The sequence below is a fragment of the Gobio gobio genome, assembly GCF_949357685.1.
Source record: "Gobio gobio genome assembly, chromosome: 8".
NCBI lineage: Eukaryota > Metazoa > Chordata > Actinopteri > Cypriniformes > Gobionidae > Gobio > Gobio gobio.
In genome coordinates, this window is record NC_137114.1 from 42133342 (window position 1) to 42157243 (window position 23902).

Genomic DNA, 23902 nt, shown 5'->3' on the forward strand with positions numbered 1-23902 from the left:
TGGAGCGGGCATAGGGAAATGTATCGGAGTAAAAAGTAAACTTTTTCTTTAATATTGTAGTGGAGTAAAAGTGAAAGTAAATGCAAAAAAAATATACTCAAGTAAAGTACAGATCCCAGAAAAAAATACTTAAGTAAAGTAACGAAGTATTTTTACTTCGTTACTTACCACCTCTGTCGGTTACTTAACGTAACCTCGGTTCCCTGAGATAAGGGAAGGAGTACTGCGTAGACGGCCGTGCTATGGCGCTGACTCGGGTGATCGTCGCTTCAGTCGATTTAACCTGACGTTTTTGACAGTTACAGCGTATTTTATATGCCCCTTTCGCGGGCTCTTGCGCTCAGCTTCGCGGGCTTTGTGCCCATTGGTTCGCTCAGATTACGCTGTTCTGCCATTGGTTCATGCAGTTCCCACTGGCCAGCCAATAGCGTGCGAGATGTCTCGACACTGTTTTGACTGGGCAGTAGCACTGCGTGATTTTACAATTACTTCAGTATATTCGAGAGTAGGAGAACCTACCCATGGCGTCTTAAGACGCAGTACTCCTTCCCTTATCTCAGGGAACCGAGGTTACGTTAAGTAACCGAGTACGTTTTCCTAGGCTATTGATCTATCTTTGTACTGGAAGAGTAGCGTAGTTGCTATGTGTTTACTGATGTGTTAGTTCATTGACAGATTGATGTTATGTTATAAGATTTTTTTTTTTACATTACTTCTTAATCAGTAACAGACACCGTTATAAACCATGTACAAAAGTAAGCTTAGTGTAGTGTTACCACTTTAACTTTATCACCCGAGTACACAGTTTGTAATAAACATAACGCGTTGTTCATTATAAACGTGGGATTATGAATTATATTGAGAACGTCATTCACAGAAAGCATGCCGTAATGTAACTTACCCTGTAAACTTTAGCCTCATTCATCGTGAAGCGTGCAAGCGATTTGCAAAGATTAATATAAAGGTTAATAAAACGTTACACTCACATCTTCCTGAGGTGCAGCAGGAACACGATCCTTTTTTCAAGAGCAGCTTATTAGCAAAACCTGCTTTATACTGACGCTCGTTTATAAAGCAGTCTGCTGAGAAATGATTCGCGCAAACATTGACGTTGATCGGGGGGAATATTCCCTTCTAAAACAAAACTCAGCAGCCACTGGGTCTTCAGCGGTTCGGATTTAGGAACATCAAAATGACTGCTGTGTTCGTTATTACACCCAACAACACAACACCACAATCGCTTAGACGCCATTCTGCTGCAGCGTATCAACAATGGCGGACTGATGACAGCTCGCTCAGGGCGGGTCTGTGTTGAAACGCTGCTGTCAATCAACAATCTTAGGAGGGGCGTACACCGTGTAACGTCACACGATCAGACGGCTCGATTTGAGACAGGGGAAAATATATAAGGAGATTAAAAAAAAACACTGGATGTATTTTTATCATTATAGGATGGTTGTGTACAGGCACTGCCAACACACATTTCCGTATAATCAACTTGTAAAAGTGCATGTACCATTCTATGACCCCTTTAATGGTTATTTTAAATTGTAATTTCACAATATTACTGTATTTTTGATTAAATAAATTCAGCCTTAAGCATAAGAAAATAAAAAAAAACTTTCAAGGATTCAATTCAATAATGACTGAAAAGGTTGATGGAATTACTCACCAAAGTACTGGAACAAAATCCATGTTGTGAGGGCAGTGAGAGCAAATGCCATTATGCTTTTAATATTGTGTTGCCCTTGCACTGAGATAAGGAACAGCTCATAACTGGTTGGCTCTGACTAACAGAAAGCACAACAATATTCAGACTGTGCTTGCAGAAACGGGAGGCAGGTGTGGTGAATACATTTCTTATTGTTCTTCACTAAAGACCCTTTTTTTCTTAAGAATGGGTAGAAAACCCCCCCATGAAAGTCACCTATTCACTAGCTCAGACAACCAATATTATTCTGAACAAAGGTATACATTTTATACTCTTAAAGAAATGTTGGTTTTAATGGTGTTAACAATAAAAATAAATTTTTGTTATGGCCATTATAGGCCACTTGATTTTGACCAAGATGGCGGCGCGAGTAGATCGCGAGGCTCAGCGTCTCTCCAGATTCTGCAATTTTGCGGTATTGTTCATCTCGGGTCTGTTCGTACAGAACAGTTGTGCTTTTACATCGTACACCCGTTGTGAGCTTTTGGATATTGGTTTGCGAATTTCCGACAGTTTTATGGACAATCTTCAACTCCTTCCTGAGATCGCTAGGACGCCCGAGGCGATGCGCTCTGCCCGGCCGGGCGGAAGTGCTAGAAGGCGGCGCTGTGATCGTAAACAAAGGCGGGGTAAGCGTGGAGGTCTAAGAGCTAAGCTAAGGCTAACTCCTTACCGGCTCTCTTTACCCAGCATTTTCCTTGCCAATGTACGATCGCTAGTGAACAAAATGGAGGAGATTCGACTCAGCATTACACACAGTAAGAAACTTTTGAACAGTAACGTCCTAATCTTCACTGAAACCTGGTTAAACAGCGGAATACCGGACACCGCTATTGAGCTAGCGGGACGCCACACACTCCGGGCGGATAGAACACTAGATGGCTCCGGGAAGAGCAGAGGGGGTGGATTGTGCATTTATATTAACAAAGCTTGGTGCACAAACTCTGCTATTGTTGGGAGTCATTGTTCAGCTAACCTGGAGTTTCTCATGGTTAAATGTAGACCGTTTTATCTACCGCGGGAGTTCACCTCCACTATTATCACTGCGGCCTATATTCCTCCGGATGCTGATGCCAAGCTTGCTATGAAATAACTTCACGCAGCCATCAGTAAACAACAGACTGATCACCCGGAAGCTGCGTTTATTGTTGCAGGTGACTTTAATCATTCAAACCTAAAGTCAGTGCTACCCAAGTTTCACCAGCATGTTTCCTGCCACACCAGAGGAAACAAAACCTTAGACCATGTTTACACAAACATGGCTGGCGCTTACGTTGCGACACCCCTCCCCCACCTGGGACAGTCAGACCACCTCTCTTTGTTTCTATCACCCAAATATTCACCCCTCATCAACCGTGTGAAGCCATCAGTAAAGACCATCAAGGTGTGGCCTGCGGGGGCAGACTCCACACTCCAGGAAAGGTTTCTAAACACAGACTGGAGTATGTTTGCTTCTCAAGCCACCAGTGGCGCTCACACGGACATTGACTCATTCACTTCCTCTGTATTGGATCATATCAATACCACCATCGACAGTGTTACAACCCAGAAACAGATCACCACATACCCCAATCAGAAGCCTTGGATGAACAGGGAAGTTCGACTCCTGCTGAAGTCACGCAATACTGCCTTCAGATCAGGTGATGCACAAGCCTACAGTACATCCAGAGCTAACCTGAAGAGGGGGATCAAAAAGGCCAAGCACTGCTACAAGCTAAAGATAGAGGGTCACTTTTCCAACTCTGACCCTCGACGCATGTGGCAGGGCATCCAGGCCATCAGTGACTACAAACCCACCCACTCCACCCCCGCAGCCACTGATGTCAACTTCCTGAACGAGCTAAATTACTTTTATGCTCGTTTTGAAAGAGACAACAGAGAAACTGCCACCAAGCTCAAACCCTCAGCTGACCACCCACCAATCACACTCTCCTCCACAGATGTCTGCAAGGCACTGAGCCGGATCAGCGCACACAAGGCTGCTGGACCAGACAACATCCCTGGACGTGTGCTCAGGGCATGTGCGGAGCAGCTCGCTGGGGTTTTTACAGACATTTTCAACCTGTCTCTTGCCCAAGCAGCTGTACCGACATGCTTTAAACGCACTTCCATTGTGCCAGTGCCAAAACACTCTAACCTGAGGTGCCCTAATGACTACCGCCCTGTAGCACTCACACCCATCGTTATGAAGTGCTTTGAGCGGCTGGTCCTGGAACACCTAAAAGACTCTCTACCATCCACATTGGACTCACACCAGTTTGCCTACCGCAGCAATAGGAGCACAGAGGATGCCGTTTCCATGGCACTGCACTCTGTGCTCACCCATCTGGACCATAAGAACACGTATGCACGCATGCTGTTTGTTGACTTCAGCTCAGCATTCAACACTGTCATCCCATCCAAGTTAATAGCCAAACTTGGAGACCTGGGCATCAACACTTCAATGTGTAACTGGATTTTGGACTTCCTAACTGACAGACCCCAGAATGTTCGTTCAGGATTCACCTGCTCCACATCCATCACACTCAACACTGGTGTACCACAGGGCTGTGTGCTAAGTCCGTTTCTCTACTCCCTCTTCACCGCCGACTGCAAGCCTGTGTATGGATCTAATTCCATCGTCAAGTTTGCGGACGACACTACGGTGATTGGTCTCATCAGCAACAACGATGAGACCGCCTACAGGGAGGAGATCCAGCACCTGGCCACATGGTGCGCTGATAATAACCTGCTCCTCAACACCACCAAAACGAAGGAGCTCATCGTGGACTTCAGGAAGGAGTCAAGAGGCACACACGACCCCATCCACATCAATGGAATGGCTGTTGAGCGTGTCTCCAGTTTCAAGTTCCTGGGGACCCACATCTCGGCGGACATGTCGTGGACCAACGCCTCCAGCCTGGTCAAGAAGGCTCACCAGCGCCTCTTCTTCCTGAGGACACTGAGGAAGAATCAGCTCTCCTCGGCTATCCTGGTGAACTTCTACCGCTGCGCAATAGAAAGCATCCTGACCAACTGTGTGGCAGTATGGTATGGGAGCTGCTCTGTTGCGGAGCGCAAGGCACTGCAGCGGGTGGTGAAAACTGCCCAGCGCATCACAGGGACTCCACTGCCTGCCATCGAGCACATCCAGAGGAAACGCTGCCTGCATCGAGCTCGCAGCATCCTCAAGGACTCCTCTCACCCAGCCCACAGACTGTTTTCTCTCCTGCCCTCCGGCAGGCGTTTCAGGATCCACCGGACCAGGACCAGCAGACTAAAGAACAGTTTTTTCCCCAGAGCTGTCTCTTTATTGAACTCAAACCCCCGTTGATCCACTTCCCTCATAAACTGATAACTCTCCTACCTCACATCTTCCTTCACTTTGTTATTTGCACTACCGACTGTTTATCACAGTAACAACTGTTTACATATGCATCTTACACTGCCATATCTTAACTGGATTATGCTCATTTGCACTGCCGACTGTATTTATAGTACCAATGTTTACATTTGCATTTTGCACTGTACTTCTAACTGTAATATGCAACCACTTTCCACTGCACTTTACACTTTTTTTTTTTTCCGGATAGCTCTGTCCATAATTTATTGCACTACCCTAATCCACTGCTATTCCTCATATTAGCCTAACATATTATTGTATACCTCTATCTGTAAAATTCTGTTTATAGTAATAGCCATCTGTATATTGTATTCATAGTACATATTCACCTGTAAATTCTGTTTATAGTAATAGCCATCTGTATATTTATTCACTGTACATATTCACCTGTAAATTCAGTTCTGTTTATAGTAATAACGTCTCTCTATTTATACATATTTATACATATTCAGTACATATCCATGTCCTGCACTTACGCATCCATTGTATATCCTGCACTTGCTGCTATTGCACTTCTGGTTAGACCTAAACTGCATTTCGTTGCCTTGTACTTGTACTTGTGTAATGACAATAAAGTTGAATCTAATCTAATCTAATCTAATATAGAAAACTGGGGCTCGTCTCAACCTGAGCTCTCTCAAGTAAAAAAAGAAAATTCTGCAGCCAAAATAAAGTTTTTTATTCTAATATTTAAAGGTGTCATGAATTGGCTTTTAAAAAAATTTTATACTGTTGTCTGAGGTCAATTTATGACGTTCGCGTGGTTTTTACATTCAAAAACATCATAATGAATAAGTAATAGGCTATTTGACCTGGTTTTGAGACTCTCTCCTGGAACGCTTGGTTTTTATGGGCGTGCCGCACTGAAGACTTGGAAGTAAACGCCCACTGCTATGATTGGATAACAGTTTTGCATAATAATGAGTTTCGGGTCTCGGAATCCACTCACAGGGCTCGCAAAATGTCTATCAAACACAAAAGGCTTTTTAATTCTTTCTACATTACCCGAGTGCCTTGGAGATTCTTCTATTTTTTGAGTTTGCACTATCCCTTATATCCAAAGAGCACCGTGTCACACAGCTTTCTTTTGCATTCTTCGTTTTGACGAAACACAATTAATATGAAAGTTATTTTACTTGGCCCGCCCGATCAGTGGATATATCCGCAAACCGCGCATCACTAACACACACACACACAAGCCAAGCACGTGCATCAGCAAAACTTCACTGCAGACAAATCGGCATGTTCAAAACTTCCGCAACATAATCAGTAGATATCAAATGATCTGTAACTGCAATACTATATAAAAACATGTTTTACTCACAAGTGTGTTGCACCGTTACGGATCCAATATAGAAGGCACAGCATTGTGTTTTAATCTCAATATGTCTGCAAATCCAGTCTCGACCTGTATCTTGTTTACAAACGAATCCGTGGTGAAATGAATCGAACAAACGTGCACCAAATGTCTTACGCACGTGAGCTTGAACTTCATTAAAAAATAAAGTTCAACCACACATTCCTAATATTAGAATCCGAAGGAAGTTTATGCAGTGACTGTGTTCTTCCATAACCAAGCACAGCGCAATATCTTGCTATCTTCGGCATTTTTATTGCTCGGTAGCGGTGGGCGGGCTTCACCACACGATGACGTAAAGGGTGTGGCATATTCTGAGATCTCTCGTTTGCTGGGCTTGGTGTCAATAAAAGATTTTCTTTGACTAACAAGGAGGTTTTTCAGGTTTTTAGCTCCTTATATCACGATTAACTTTTATATATCAAAGGCTGAACGAAAAGTTGATTTCTCAATTCATCACTGATTTGTTTCACAGGTTAAATCAAATGCCACGTTTTTTTTTTTAATCAACTGTAATATAAAATTTTGAACAATGTTTTACAATGCAATTTTGTATTGGTTTAATTCAAACAAACACCACCACTTGAATACTTGAACCTCACTGAGGCATTTCCCCCTCCAAGCCTTTTTTATGCCTCTCTGCTTCCATCATGTGGACATTTACAGCATAATGTTTTCAATTCTATATTATGCTTATTTTAAAATGAAAAAAAAAATGAGTGAAAAATACCTAATTACAGAGTCGATTATTCACTGCACAGAGAATAACAATCCGCATTAACACAAATATCAAACTATCAAAAATGATAAAACATTGCTTCCAATATTCAAGTCATTAAACCACAAGGCTAGTTTTTCATATATTATCATGTACACATGAATGAATAAATGTACACTTCCATGTAACTTACATGATCAAACCATTTACAAGCTAAGAGTCTTTCCTGCTCCAGCAAACAAGCACGGCAGTTTCTGGCATGTATTTGTTTTATAATCTAAATCATAAGACATTTTAAGACAGCCTTTTTCATGGGCATTCATTTTATTTTCCTCTGAACGGCCAGAAATGTTTAAATGTGAAAATAAAAGCACTGCTCATCTTTAGAAATCTGTCAACTGCTTGACAGAAAAAGAGAAAACTCCTGAGAGAAACGGAGGCACAAGAGGCACAATAACAGCCGGTGTGAAATATTTGTGAACTATTGAACTAATACCATGAATTTAAATGAATGACTAAATAACTGGATAAATCTGAATCCATAAACACAACTGTTATAAACAGTGGACCATCATCAGTGACATGTGCATCCTTTCATAACATCTGGTATTATAATACTGCAAAGTTGACAAAATAAATGAAAAACACTGTTCTCGGTCAGTGTAACGGTTTGAAAAGATGACGAGAGCACATCAAAACACAAATTACGCTCAGTAAAAAAACACAGAGAATATTTTATAAAACAAACTAAAAGGTATTTTTGACAGATAACTATATTTTACTGTACTTTACTCTGTATAAAAACTACTCATATGTTGTTATATTTATAGCCACCTTTGTCAAAACTCTCCCTCATACGTTTGGCTAAGTTTTGTAAGTCTTTAGCACATTATTTGACTTTATGGTTGTTACACCAGTGACCCTGCGTGGTTCTGGGTGGGCACCATCACTGGCACCGCCCCCATGCGGGACAGAGTTGCAGTGTTTATAGGCATGTTGAGCGAGCACCGGGCCTGTGGCTGCGGCCCCTCAGTCCTGTGTGTGGAGCAGCTGTTGGGGTTGAGGCCTGCGGGATTGTGGTGGCGATGGTGGCGAAGTGTGTGATTGGGTGTGCTACTGACGTTGTATCCGGGCAGGCCGTGTAGTGGGTTGGGATCCCCTGGGCGGAGGCGGTAAGTGGTTGTGCTACCGGAGGTGGTGAGGATGGAGGCAGTGTCCAAGGCACCTGGGGGGAATGGGTAATGGTTGTTTTGGAGTGGATGGTGAGGGTCCTGTGTAGGAGGACTGGTGGCTATGGAGGACAATGTGCCGTTCTTGGATATGATGTCCGATCCTGTGCCACTTTTAGCCCAGGAGACGCGTTTCGGGGCCTGTGCATCTTCCCTAAAGCAATGGAAACAAATACTGTAATACACACATCTAATCTAGCATTATGACAGTGGTGGAAGAAGTACACAAATCAAGTACAGATACCCTAATATAAAATATTACTCCAGTAAAAGTACTCATTTTCTTTTTGAAATTTACAAAAGTACTGCACGTTCACGCCTTACAATTTCCGTTTTATCTATACTGTTTATAACATTTGCTTTGTGTGTCATTACCATTATACTTTGAAGAAAACGAGAGTATGGATGCGCATGAATTAATAAAGATATACATCTAATATCACGGCCTTATGTCCACTTTAAAGCATTCTCTGTGATGGCCAAGAAACCAAAAACGGGCTGATGGCGCAATACGGTAGTGTGCATCGTCCTATTTGCCAATATGTGGCTTTTGTTAGGCCAGTGCATCATATTTCAAGGCCTTATGTACACTTTAATGAATTTAACAGAGAAAAACCGTGCCGTGAAATGTGCTGAAGGTGCAATAGGACAGTGGTGCATCGTCCTATTTGCCAAATTCAAGGGTCCATAAAAAAAGACTGATACAGTAAAAAGTGCTCAAAATTTGGCTTTTGTAAGGCCAGTGCGACATATTACAGGCCTTATGTCCACTTTAACAAATTTAACTCTGTGACGGCAGAGAAACCGCGCCGTGAAATGGGCTGAAGGTGCAATACGACAGTGTGCATCATCCTATTTGCCAATTTCAGGGGTCCATAAAAAAAGACTGATACAGTAAAAAGTGCTAAAATGTGGCTTTCGTAAGGCCAGTGCATCATATTACAGGCCTTATGTCCACTTAAATGAATTTAACTCTGTGACGGCCAACAAACCGTACCGTGAAATGGGCTGATGGTGCAATTTGACAGTGTGCATTGTCCTATTTGCCAATTTCAAGGGTCCATAAAAAAAGACTGAAACAGTAAAAAGTGCTCAAAATGTGGCTTTCGTAAGGCCAGTGCATCATATAACAGGCCTTATGTCTAAATTTTTTTAACTCTGTGGCAGCCGAGAAACAGTGCCGTATTTCACAAGATCAAAACCCCCTTTATTAAACCACTTTATCAGATTTAATGCATCCTCACAGGTTCTTCATTTAATTCTATCAGTGCTTATTGCAGGCAGAGACATAGACTTAAAGGACTTTAGATATAAAGTTGAGACTCACACTTCAAAAAAAGACAAACGAATAAAGCTGGATTCATCCTCATACTAGACAAACTGTTTCAATGAAATCCAAATTGTGAGCACTTTTTATCAGCCCAATGCACACAGCCTTATTGTGCCATCAGCCCATTTCACGGCCGCCACAGAGGATGGGAATCATGTGATAAAGCTGACATAAGGCCGTGAAATCAGAGATAGCCTAAACTGCCCTAACGATCAAGCCAAATTTTGAGCAAATACAGCTTTATTAATTCAAGTGCAGGGAGCGTCTAAAATGTCTAATTAAAAACGACATCTATGCTACATAAATCAGATGTCTCACAGACGTAAGATTCTAATCGTTAACGTCTTTAATACGTCCAATTGATGTCATTTGAAAGTCTGACAAGGACGTCTATGCAACGTATTCCAGATGAGCAAACGCCCTAAAAAATACGTCTCTCAGATGAAAATACGCACATCAAACAGACGTCTCTGCAGCGTATTTGTGCTATCTGGGTCAATTCCCATAAGCGTGCAAAAAAATTCCACATTTAATTCACAAATAACTGACAGTAATGAACTTAAAATATGATATTCATTTACCATAATCAATACTAAAATTCTGTTTTGTAGCTTACTTTTCATGGCATTGGTCAAAAATCAGTGTCTTCATTTCGAAATTATGAGGAATATGTTTTATGAATTGTTGTCAAGTAAAAAAGTTTGATATTACGCTAGTTTTTTCCTAAATAAAAACACTGATAAATTTTATCAGAAAATTTTACTTATGTACAGAAATGAAGTAAAAGTTTTTAATGAAACATAAGACTGGCTCTCACTTGATATCATTGGCCACTTCATCCTCAGTGTCATGATTTCTCCTCAGGATAAAGATCAGGAATAAGACCAGAGCCATCAGACCCACCACAGAGCCCACCGTGGCCCCCGCGATGACCCAGGCATTGTTCGCTGCTGCCACACGAGGAACAATTCAGTTAGAAATATAGTGAGTGTGGAAATCGACAGTATAAAATGTGACTGATACTCACGGGTGGAGACCTCTAGATTGATGTGGCAGCTGTCAGTTCCAGCTGTGTTGCTGGCACGGCAAATATACTTGCCCGACATGCTTTTGGTGAGGTTGCTAAGTCGAAGGGTGCCCTGTCTCTCATCTGAAAACAGAACGCAACATTCATACGGTCACCACTGAACATCAAATAAGTGTTTCCAATTGAGTTCACCACTCCATGTCCATGTTTCGGCTGACCTCTATGTGCAATGTACTGCAGTGCATGACTGCTTATTCTACATCTATGGGTGTTTGTTCAATTATTAGCACTTTTGGTCCTGAGGACTTTTAGAAATGTAATTCTATTAAAAATTAAAAAAAATCAATAACATTGTTAAACAGTACTGTTCAGAATTTTGGGGTTAGTAAGATTTTTTTTCTGTTGAAAGTATACTTTTACACTCGCACCAAGACTGCATTAATATGATCAAAATATGGTTAAAACTAGCCTGACGTCGTCATACTCAGATTGTAGTCAGATTATGAGTCTGATGCTGCTCCATTGGGCTGTGATTATGAGGCGTGTTTGAACCGAACCAGGAAAGAAAATGCCTCTGCACTCATTTGGATACACCTACAACCAATCAGAGTAAATGACGTATGTTGAGCAATGCATAGTTGTCAACAGAACTCAACTGCAAGCGCGGTTCTCTGTTCCTCTTTTAAAATTACTGTGCTGTCTATAACAGACGCGATGGCGGAATCTACATCTCAATTCTCCAGTGGCAGCCATCTTTGTTGTAAACAAATTCTACCAAAGCACTCTTTGGTGACTTGCATGATTACGTTACTGTTGAGCATCTGTCCATCATCGTATAAAGCCCGACCTGACAATTTGATTGGTCCAAACAGCTCTGGTTCGAGCATAGTTGCTCCACAACGGATCAAGTCCAGACCGAGCTTCCAGACCTCAAAAGATGTGGGCGGGGCTAAGTTCGGCTGGCATCCAGGCTAAGTAAAAACTAATTAATATTGAGAAATATGATGTCAAAGCTGAATTTTCAGCATCATTACTCCAGTCTTGAGTGTCACATGATCCTTCAGAAATAATTCTAATATGCTGATTTGCTGCTCAAGATACATTTCTTATTATCAATGTTGAAAAGACTTTACTTGTTGTTAAAAAAAAAATGATGTTGAAATGTTGAGAAAACTCCAGTGTTAAGTTTATTTGACTCCACACTCAAGAGTGGTAAAAGGAACTCTGAAGCAGTGTTAAAGTTAATGAGATAATTAAGTGATTAATTGAGTAATGATTGACCATTAGTAATGACGCCTTATGATAATAAGCAGAATCACTGAAAGAATGAGTCACCATTTTTTAGGTCACAATTATGGTGATTAGTGTTTTCATCGCAATTAGTTGTGATTAGTTGCAGAAAAAAAAAATTTAATCGATTGACAGCACCAATATATATATATATATATATATATATATATATATATATATATATATATATATATATATATATATATATATACATATACAGTGGGGAGAACAAGTATTTGATACACTGCCGATTTTGCAGGTTTGCCCACTTACAAAGCATGTAGAGGTCTGTAATTTTTATCATAGGTACTCCTCAACTGTGAGAGACGCAATCTAAAACAAAAATCCAGAGAATCACATTGTATGATTTGTCAGTAGTTAATTTGCATTTTATTGCATGACATAAGTATTTGATACATCAGAAAAGCAGAACTTAATATTTGGTACAGAAACCTTTGTTTGCAATTACAGAGATTACACGTTTCCTGTAGTTCTTGACCAGGTTTGCACACACTGCAGCAGGGATTTTGGCCCACTCCTCTATACAGACCATCTCCAGATCCCACAGGTTTCGGGGCTGTCGCTGGGTAATACAGACTTTCAGCTCCCTCCAAAGATTTTCTATTGGCTAGGCCACTCCAGGATCTTGAGATGCTTCTTATGGAGCCACTCCTTAGTTGCCCTGGCTGTGCGTTTCGGGTCGTTGTCATGCTGGAAGACCCAGCCACAACCCATCTTCAATGCTCTTACTGAGGGAAGAAGGCCAAAAAGCTCTATTTTTGTCTCATCAGACCACATGACCTTCTCCCATTCCTCCTCTAGATCATCCAGATGGTCATTGGTAAACTTCAGATGGGCCTGGACATGCGCTGTTTTGCGAAGGGGGACCTTACGTGCGCTGCAGGATTTTAATCCATGACGGCGTAGTGTGTTACTAATGGTTTTCTTTGAGACTGTGGTCCCAGCTCTCTTCAGGTCATTGACCAGGTCCTGTCGTGTAGTTCTGGGCTGATCCCTCACCTTCCTCATGATCATTGATGCCCCACAAGGTGAGATCTTGATTGGTGCCCCAGACCGAGGGAGATTGACCGTCATCTTGAACTTCTTCCATTTTCGAATAATTGCGCCAACAGTTGTTGCCTTCTCACCAAGCCGCTTGCCTATTGTCCTGTAGCCCATCCCAGCCTTGTGCAGGTCTACAATTTTATCCCTGATGTCCTTACACAGCTCTCTGGTCTTGGCCATTGTGGAGAGGTTGGAGTCTGTTTGATTGAGTGTGTGGACAGGTGTCTTTTATACAGGTAACGAGTTCAAACAGGTGCAGTTAATACAGGTGAGGAGTAGAGAACAGGAGGGCTTCTTAAAGAAAAACAGGTCTGTGAGAGCAGTTCTTACTGGTTGGTAGGTGATCAAATTCTTATGTCATGCAATAAAATGCAAATTAATTATTTAAAAATCATACAATGTGATTTTCTGGATTTTAAATTCTGTCACTCACAGTTGAAGAGTACCTATGATAAAAATTACAGACCTCTACATGCATGGTAAGTAGGAAAACCTGCAAAAATCGTCAGTGTATCAAATACTTGTTCCCCCCACTGTATATAAAAAGCTTCAGGAGATAAGAATTCCCAAACTTGAAGAAACATACATGAAGGACATATGAGTAGAATCCTTTGAAAATCCCTATTTAAGACAGCACTTTTTCATGACTCTAAAAGTAGTTGACGGACACAAAAATAGGACATATGTGTTAAACTTCTGGCTACAATTATGTTGACAAAATACTTTTCCTATTTTCACTGCATGGCAGTGGCAAGAAGCATGGAAAGCTGAAACCATAAACACAGAGAACAAACATCACATTTTGGCCATTATTATAGTGTTGGCAGAGACTGCAGTCGGACCATCTGCTGCTGTAGCTTCTGTCCACACTGATTGGCCTGCAGTGATGAGCAGCCAAACTCAAATTCCTCAGTGGCCCAAGCCAGATGCCCAGGGACCGGAGTCTGGGCTTCACAGATTTTACAGGCACTTTTATACTAATGAAGTGTCACTTAAAATGATTGGCTTCATAAATGTACTCTTCAATGGTATGTTCATAAAAACCATGCGATGATCGCTGATTCAGGATGGGATGTTTCTACATTGAACAAACAACAAGACACAGGACTGATTTTAGCTCTCTAACAAAATACACATAAATAGTACAGAACCACAGGATGGGAGGGAACAAAAAAGATGAAAGGAGTAGGATGATGTTTGATATGCTTTTAGACTGATATGTTTGGGATATTGAATGACTCTAATCTCACTAACACACATTGATACAAATGGCTGATTGCTAAAAATGCTTAGATATCAAGCTAAGCTTTTTTTTTGTCCTTTGTGCAGTCTTTGCAGTGCAGATGCAGATAAACTTCATTCTGTGAAGGTTAGAGGTGCTGTCGGACTCACAGTAAAATAGTGTATGAGCATTGCATGTCTTTCACAGAATGATGAGCCGCTACTGTCATGACTGGAGGAGACAGGAAATGAAATGAAGAACATGGCAGGCGGGATCGGGAAATAACCCTAGCCAGATTTGAACAGTGCCAGGTCACGTTATATATTTATATCAGACAATATTTTCACAACGATATGACAAATATCATATAATATATCATATCATTACAGCATTATCTTTAAAGGTGGACTCAGTATTTTGTTGTGCTGGTCATCTTTGACCAGAATCACGCATGTGTGAAATTAGTTTTCAGTTATCGAGAGCATTTTGTTCACAGTCAGCCATGATTCATTACAGAAATTTAAACAATCCTCGGAAGTAAAAAAAAAAAAAATAATAATAAATTACACTTCAGTTTAAAAGTTTGGGTTCAGTGATATGTTTTATGTTTTTGACTGAAGTCTCTTATGCTCACCAAGGCTGCATTTATTTGATCAAAAATACAGTAATATTCTGAAATATTTGTACAATTTAAAATGACAATTTTCTATTTGAATATATTTAAAATTGTAATGTATTCTTGTAATGCAACACTGAATTTTTCAGCGTCATTACTTCAGTCTTCAGTGTCACATGATCCTTCAGAAATCATTCAAATATGATGATTCGCTCCTCAAGAAACATTCAACTTAAAACATTAAAACTTATTTTCAATGTTGAAGTTGAAGTATTTTCACAGAACCGTGACACTTTTTTTGATTAACATAATTTTTTGCCACAATATAAATGTCTTTAGAGTGTCTTTAGAGTATCATTTTGATCAATTGAATGCATCCTTGCTAAATAAAAGTACAGTATTAATCGAATTTCACAAATTCTGACCCCCAAACATTTTAAATCGTAGTGCAAGTAGTTTATAATTTTTATATTCCAGTAAAAAAACACAGCAAGAGTGAATCTTACATTTAATGTGGCTCTAAAGAGTGTATCTAAAGGAGTTCTCTCTATCCTAGGGTCTGTTCCCTTACCCAGGTATCCCAGTACAAGCACAGGCTGGGGGCAGGACCTCCACTCTGTGAATGTGCAGATGAGAGTAACAGAGAGAGGACGAGAGGAAGACAGATGACCAGGAGAACACAATACGTTTGTCTTTCCTGAGGGGAGAATTACCGAGCACCTTGCCTCCCTCATGACTCTCATGTCAGGAGGAAAAAAATGGGAGACTCACGGGCCTGGGATCAAGGAGGAAATTTGCTGCATGGTTGATAAGTATAAGCCTGCTTTCATGAACAGCTGGCACCGCAGCGTATTTCGACTAAAGATTTGTGCTGATCAGAACTGACATGTCAACAGAAATCATCATGATATATTTTGGAAAAACACATTGGATACTAAATGCAAAGTTTCTAGTTCTGCAACTGTAATATGTCATGCATGCTTTGGACTTGAGAGAATGTGCCAGTTCTGTAGAAATGTTGTAAGGCGTTCCTGGCACTCAGTCAAGGTCAAACCTGCCGTGTTCAGAAGCTGATGGGAATGTGTCTCTTTGGCTAATCTGAGGGTAACAGAGTTATTTCCACCTCTCCTCAGGCCAAAGAGAAGGAGACATGCTAAATCCATGATAAATGATGCCTGTGCTCTTCCTCCCTAGTCCCTACACAGCACCTGGCCAATCTAATCAAGATAATAAACTGAGTACGGAGAAAAACAACCCCTTAAGATGATAATACAATAATAACAAAAATAAAACCTATCATATATTACTGTGTTCACCCATTTGGGGTCAGTCCGATTTTAAAAAAGAATCTCTTGTGCTCAGCAAAACTGCATTTATTTGATCAAAAATACAGTAAAATTAGGAAATATTGTGAATTTTTCTATTTTAATATATTTGAAATGTATTTTTTTCCTGTGAAGGCAAAGCTGAATTTTCTGTGTCACATGACCCTTCAGAAATCATTCAAATATGCTATAAATATATTTGGTACTTAAGTAACATATCTTATTATTAGGCTATAATATTTTTGTGGAAACTGTGATCTTTTTGTTTCAGGATTCTTTGATCAATAGAAAGTTTTGTAACATTATAAATGTCTTTACTGTAACTTTTGCTTTTGAATGCATCCATGCTGAAAAAAAGCATCATACTGACCCCAACATTTTGGATGGTCATGTATACCTTCATGCATCTTTTTGTGTCATGGGTTCCTTTTTTTTTTTAAATAGCGTTTTTTGATTAACAGTATGGAGCAAAATAAGCAGTGTGTTTAACATTAATTGAAGAGACTTGTTCTACAACATACATTACAGTCAAATAACATGAATTTTGAAACTGTTGTTTGACTTGAAATGTCCGTGGTTGAAAACGGTTGACTGATTTGTACAGCATGTAAAACCAGGAAATTCCTGGGGGAACCCATGGCGAATTAGCCTTCTGGGTTGGTCTACAAACTGATGTCATAAATGCACAGCATTATAATCATATTCTAATTCCTTTTATATCTAGTTTGTTTGTGCTACATGTGAAAAGCAGTTAAAAACTTTTTTTTTTAAAAGAAAGAAAAAAGAAGCACTTATATATGCATGATTATTGATAAATAATTTTAATGCAGCATAGCAAATAATTTGTAGCCCAAATAGGTTTCTATTACAACACCTTCTCTAGCTTTGCGACAAGATATAATTGCTTGTTAATTGCTAAATTACATAATTGTTGATGACAGGATTATCTTCATTTAACAAGATTATTAATGTTAATTCTTCAATTTAACAGCCAGTGTTCCATTGTATTTTTGCCACACAATTATGCTATTTAAGCACTTAATATTTGTCTAAATATCTTAAGTTTGCTCAAGTTTAATGACTTTATTTTAATGTTTTAGTGCCAGAGTATCTCTTTAACTAAATTAACATTCAAACAAAGAAATTAATACTTTTATTCAGCAAGGACACGTTCATTTAAAAAAAGAAAAAATGCAGCCTTTGTGAGCATAAGAGACTTCTTTCAAAAATATTAAACAATCTTACCAGCCTCAAATCTATTCTAAATTAACCACATTTCAACCATTCAAATATATATATATATATATATATATATATATATATATATCAATCCATACAGCAAATTTAACACCTTTCAGTGAAATTATCATAAGTGGATGAAAAATAAAATCCAAAAATCTTTTAAATGAATCCTAAAAAAAAAAGTTCCTGAATTTGTACTCAGATAAAAAAGAGAAAGAGAGAAGCAAAAAATGGCATTCATACAGATGCAGGAGACTCACTTTGCATGGGAGAGAAGAAGACCTCAGAGAGCGGAGCTGCTTTGGTCCATTTGTACTGAGGAACAGGTTTGCCATAGCTGGATTTACAGCTCAGCGTTACATTGCCAGTCAGTACAGGATTTCCTGTCATAGAGCATACGGGCGTGGTTGGAGGAACTAGAACAAACAGAGAAAGAAATCATGAGATAGACAGCTAAAGGTCATAAATATGTTAATATAAGCATTGCATTTTGTCAATGTACCTTTAACATTGAGGTGTAGTTCCCCTAAAAGGCCTATAGCTCCTGGGATGACGACATTGCAGACGTAGCGTCCGGAGTCAGACTCCTGTGTGTTGTTGATGTAGATGGACAGATTGGCGGAGGGCATAGACATGGCAAAACCCACCCGCTTCCGAAAGTCAGGACTACCTAGGCCAATCTGTCCTGTGGAGTAGGAGATGACCTGCAGTGCAAATGCAGACACCTTAACATGCATCTGCAATTCTACACCTTAACATGCATCTGAAATTCTACACCTTAACATGCATCTGCAATTCTACACCTTAACATGCATCTGAAATTCTACACCTTAACATGCATCTGCAATTCTACACCTTAACATGCATCTGAAATTCTACACCTTAACATGCATCTGCAATACAACACGTTCGCATATTGGTTGTCTGAACCAATCAGATATTTCTTAAGGCCAATTCACACCACACAGACAAACATGTTTGTTGGTGTTTGTCTGTGAGTGGTATGAATTGGCTTTTAGGATGCATTCATATACAGTAAGGTGAACATAAAACACGATAGAATGGGGTTTCAAGACGCAGTTTGAAAAGTGTCTTCAGTGTCACATGATCCTTCAGAAATCATTCTAATGTGGTGATTTGCTGCTCAAGAAACATTTCTTATTATGATCAATGCTGAAAACAGTTGTGCTGTTTTTGTGTAAACCATGAACCATGTAACAAGTAGATGAGAGAGACATTCCCATTTACACCTGATGTTTTAATCCGTCTCTTTTGTACACTTTCAAACACTTGTCCTGATTTCTTCGAGGGAAGGGTCTATGGGCAGGTAAAATGTATGGGCTTTTTTAGATCTTTCGATCTAATGGGCAAAATAAGCTCATGCAATTTGCATATGAACGTGAACAGAGACAACGGAAACACACACGGAGAGCAGCAGCTTTCGTCGTATGTTTTTTGTCTTCAAAACCAAACTTGGTTCTTCAGCCAACAAATCTTAAATCCCATCTGGCTAGCGCACTTCCCGTAACGTTTACACATTAGGTCAGTAGGCGGAGACTAGGCAGTCTTTTGTGGCTGTTCGAACGCATTCAACCACATGAGCGTCTACACTAAAGCAATCTGGTTGAATGCGTTTTCGACTACCTCTGTAAGTGGTTAAAAATGGACAAGCTCAAAATGTTTTAGACCCTGTTAATACCTGTATTTAGCGTCATCCACTTGTGATCCGATCGACCAAAATGCATCTTAATACCATTTTTTTGCAACAATGTAAAAGTCTTTAGTGTATTTTTTGCTGAATATTTTTTTTTTTACTCAACCATAACTTTGAATGGTGTACATAAACATATACACTATATTGCCAAAAGTATTGGGACACCCCTCCAAATAATTGAATTCAGGTGTTCCAATCACTTCCATGGCCACAGGTGTATAAAATCAAGCACCTAGGCATGCAGACGCTTCTACAAACATTTGTGAAAGAATGGGTCGCTCTCAGGAGCTCAGTGAATTCAAGCGTGGTACCGTGATAGGTTGCCACCTGTGCATTAAGTCCATTCATGAAATGTCCTCACTACTAAATATTCCACAGTCAACTGTTAGTGGTATTATAACAAAGTGGAAGCAATTGGGAACAACAGCAACTCAGCCACGAAGTGGTAGGCCCCATAAAATCCGATGGACGAGTCTGGGTTTGGCGATTGCCAGGAGAACGGTACTTGCCTGACTGCATTGTGCCAAGTGTAAAGTTTGGTTGGGGGGGGTTATGGTGGGGGGTTGTTTTTCAGGGGTTGGGCATGGCCCCTTAGTTCCAGTGAAAGGAACTTTTAATGCTTGAGCATACCAAGACATTTTGGATAATTTCATGCTCCCAAATTTGCGGGAACAGTTTGTGATGGCCCCTTCTTGTTCCAACATGACTGCGCACCAGTGCACAAAGCAAGGTCCATAAAGACATGGATGAGCGAGTTTGGTGTGGAGGGACTTGACTGGCCTGCACAGAGTCCTGACCTCAACCTGATAGATCACATTTGGGATGAATTAGAGCGGAGACTGTGAGCCAGGCCTTCTCGTCCAGCATCAGTGCCTGACCTCACAAATGCACTTCTAGAAGAATGGTCAAAAATTCCCATAAACACACTCCTAAACCTTGTGGAAATCCTTCCCAGAAGAGTTAAAGCGGTTATAGCTGCAAATGATGGGCCAACTTCATATTAAACCCTACGGATTCAGAGGGATGTCATTAAAGTTCATGTGCATGTAAAGGCAGGCGTCCCAAAACTTTTGGCAATTTAGTGTATATATAGCACATACTAAATGTAAAAAATAGGCAGCCTTTCAACAGATTAAAAAAGCACCACTAAGATCCACTAAAATCCACAGTATAGATAAACCAATAGGCTAGTAGGCTAGTAGGTTGCTGGACCTATAGATATCATTGCATATCAGTAGATTCATAGGTCAAGAACATTAAAATGATTGTCTTCTGGCACTGTTAAGCGAGTGGCCGATGATAAAGATGGAGGTCAACTGTCATGCTAAAAATAATCCTCGGGTGCAAGTGCAGATGGTCAAGTTCGAATTTTAGGCTGATTTTCCATTTCGTTATGATAAGCTAGCAGGCAAAGGGAAACGAGTGAAACGACAGATTATGATAAGTACCACAAATATCATTTGAACTCATGCAGACGTCACATGTGACACTCGCATGTACAGTATAGCCTTACTCATTATCACACCTTGAGGGTGTATTAGCTGACATTTACATCGCAATCTAAAACCTTCAGTGATAACAGCTCGAGTTAATCCACTTCTCGCCCATCCATCAAATTCATCATGTGTATTGTCATAAGCAGGCTTTGACCTTTCAAGTGTTCCATAGTCTTCCTGTGACATTAAAGTGAAACCCATCTGTTGAGTGAGCCTGTGATAGAGGATGCAGAGGCAAGGTGGGCCTGATATGTCAGGTCCATGTAATTTATTAGTCTGCTAATGGAGGACAACAGATTGTTCTCACATGTAATCCGCCCATCTTTTTTTTCACAATGACAGCAAAAGGAGGACAGGAAATGGTTAGATGACAAATCAAATCTACTTATTTTAAATTCAACATTAAGATATTGGGTTTATATATATATTATTTGTGGAGCTGCACACACAGACAAGCCATTGGGCATGTGGTCATAACTGAAAACTGAGACCCACACAGCATTTGATCATTAGATTTACAGAAATAGTTTCACTTTTATCAAGTGTTTTCTCAACATTGCATATCTAATCAGCTCCTGACGAACACATTAATTATTATTATATTAATTATTATCATTAGTCATTTAACCATGTGTTACTGTCTTTGGAAGGCTTTTGTCTTTCAAACATATTACAATGTACAAAATCAAGTAATTTCATATGCAATGCTGGGATTCTCCAACATTTTTTTTTAGCTGAACCTCTTTGACCTAATATATTTACTTGACGTACCCTCTGAGATTTTAAGTTAGGTCAATAATAAAATTAAGTCAATAATTATAATAAATAATACAATATGTTCGGTTCTCTGATGTCGGTTAATGGTCATATGAAATGCAGGTGAACCAATGAAATGTTTTTTAACATATTTTTTAGTAAGTGTTTTATTTTGATTGGTTTTATTTTAAAATTATTTATTTTAATTGTACAATTTTATGATTTAATTACCTAATAGCTTTTCATTAAACTCACAAACCCCAGTCTGGGAAACCCTGACATAATGCGATCTTTAATGCATTTCATGTTGTTGATAACAAAGAATGGAATATATTTTCTTTCTCTTTGTATTTTTATATGAATATGGTAGAAGATTATCCCATTGAAATCAATGTGATAAAAAAGTGACAAGTAATCTAAAAGTAATCATATTATATTACCTTAAATGTGTAATGTAATGGAATACATTGTGTGTGTGTGTGTGTGTGTGTGTGTGTGTGTGTGTGTGTGTGTGTGTGCGTGTGTGTGTGTGTGTGTGTGTGTGTGTGGACTGGTAATCCCTACGTTATGGGGACAAAATGTCCCCACAAAGATGGCAATATCCAAAATCCTCATCCTTGTGGGGACATTTTTAGGTCCCCATGAGGAAAACATCTTATAAATCAGACTAAGTGATGTTTTTTTGAAAATGTAAAAATGCAGAATGTCTCCTGTGATGGGTAGGTTTAGGGGCAGTGTAGGGGGATAGAATATACAGTATGTACGGTATAAAAACCATTGCGCCTATGGAAAGTCCCCATAAAACATGAAAACCCAACAAGTGTGTGTGTGTGTGTGTGTGTGTGTGTGTGTGTGTGTGTGTGTGTGTGTGTGTGTGTGTGTGTGTGTGTGTATGTGTGTGTGTGTGTGCGTGGAAATCAACATCAAGATTTTGGGTCAAATATACATATATACTTAAATATCATTAATAAATTAACTAAATATAACATACTTATTTTAATAATTTGCCATCTATATATATATGCTATTTCCAAACATACTCACTTGTTTGGAGTCGTTGCCCCAGAAGGTCCAGATGACTGTGTTCTTATCGATAGAGTTGGTGGGGGTGTACCAGGCCTCCAGAACTGCCACTTGTCCCATGATTACCTCCATGTCTTTCCGTGGCACCTCGACCTGCTGAGAATCACCTGTGGAAGCAGTGAAACAGCCATTGATGGGACTTATCCTGGATATCAGAGGGCAGGTTCGGCAACAGTGCTTGACATCATTAAATTGAACATTTAAAAAAAATCATAATCCTTCACAGGCAAAAATCCTAATCCATCCAAAAACACACACAAATGGAACCTTTACAGCCCCCAAAAATCATGGACTGAAAAAAATTACTGAGGTGATACAAGGCAACTCTTCCAGCTAATACTGTAGAAAAAAAAAGGCATATTGGTACAGAAGCAAAACATTTAAAGGCATCCAAATTCAGCAATTTTGATTGATTTAGCAGAGCAATTCTCAAAAACTCTTTGAGGTAATTTAAGTATTTAATGTGCTCTTGTTAAACAAAAAGAGGCCACAATGAATTGCCAAGCTAGTTTGAGCAAAGAGCAAGCACACAAGAAAGATACAAATATAAAACTAAATTAACCGGTTAATAAGGTACACTGCAATCTCCTTGAATAAAACAGCTGTTGCCCATACATGCAATGGTTCCCCTGAAGGAAACATGCTAAATGATACCCTGAGGTGACTAATTTAAGCAGGGATCACTCACAGGGCAGGAAGTCTCCTGAGCTGCTCAACTGGAGGTGGATCAACTGATCCCAGCATTCCCAACTGTCCCGGTCAGCCAGTTTGGCGGTGGATCCCTCACTTACAGATAAACGTGGTGGTGGAGCTCTGCTGAGCTGCGCTGCGCTGCACTGCTGCTATAGTCCCTTTACTTTCAGCTTTAAACTGAATCAGTCTGTGACGTAAAGACGCCGGTTTCTTGTTTTAGACTGAACGCTGCCCTCAAGCTGCTTTGTTATTGCTCATGAGACTGCGGCTCCATTTTTTAATTTCTGTTGTGGATCTGGACTAGTAATCCTCCAACAATCCGTGGCTCAATCTAGCAACGCTTTCTCCTGGCTCACGTGAAACAAGTCAAACTCAGCTGGACTTAAAGATGATGTAACCGACGGCTCCTTTGACAACTGCTTTCACCGCTGGACTGTCTTCATTCATATTCTCACAGAAAGATAAACCTCGCAGATTAAAGGATCTGATGGGAAACTGATCTAAAACATAGCTGCGTTCCTTAACATTTATCCTTATTTCACCTCACAGGGGGAGCTACACTCACAAAAAAAGTCTTTAAAATAGGGCACAATGTACTGTATTAATTTAACAGAATTTTCTGTATTCATTTTTTACCTGTATTTTG

The 23902-nt window shown here is 39.9% G+C and overlaps 2 protein-coding genes across 3 annotated transcripts in view; one reads left to right on the plus strand and one right to left on the minus strand.

Annotated features, from left to right (window-relative positions):
- The window catches only part of lim2.3 (lens intrinsic membrane protein 2.3), a gene marked incomplete at both ends in the record, with an annotated part of 305404 nt that overhangs the window by 65917 nt on the left and 215585 nt on the right, over positions 1–23902 (plus strand). The gene's annotated exons all lie outside the window — the stretch shown is intronic.
- esamb (endothelial cell adhesion molecule b) overlaps positions 6933–23902 on the minus strand; it is a 73124-nt gene continuing 56154 nt past the window's right edge. Inside the window, exons 2-8 of one of the 2 annotated variants that reach the window (XM_079822633.1) lie at positions 22525–22670; positions 18017–18218; positions 17775–17930; positions 15519–15563; positions 10755–10877; positions 10545–10677; positions 6933–8551 (exon numbers count right to left, since the gene is read on the minus strand). In XM_079822633.1, coding sequence (XP_079678759.1) covers positions 8077–8551; positions 10545–10677; positions 10755–10877; positions 15519–15563; positions 17775–17930; positions 18017–18218; positions 22525–22670 — 1280 coding nt within the window. In that variant the 3' untranslated portion in view covers positions 6933–8076. The remainder of the gene's footprint in view (positions 8552–10544; positions 10678–10754; positions 10878–15518; positions 15564–17774; positions 17931–18016; positions 18219–22524; positions 22671–23902) is intronic. The other variant, XM_079822634.1, reaches the window with a different exon arrangement.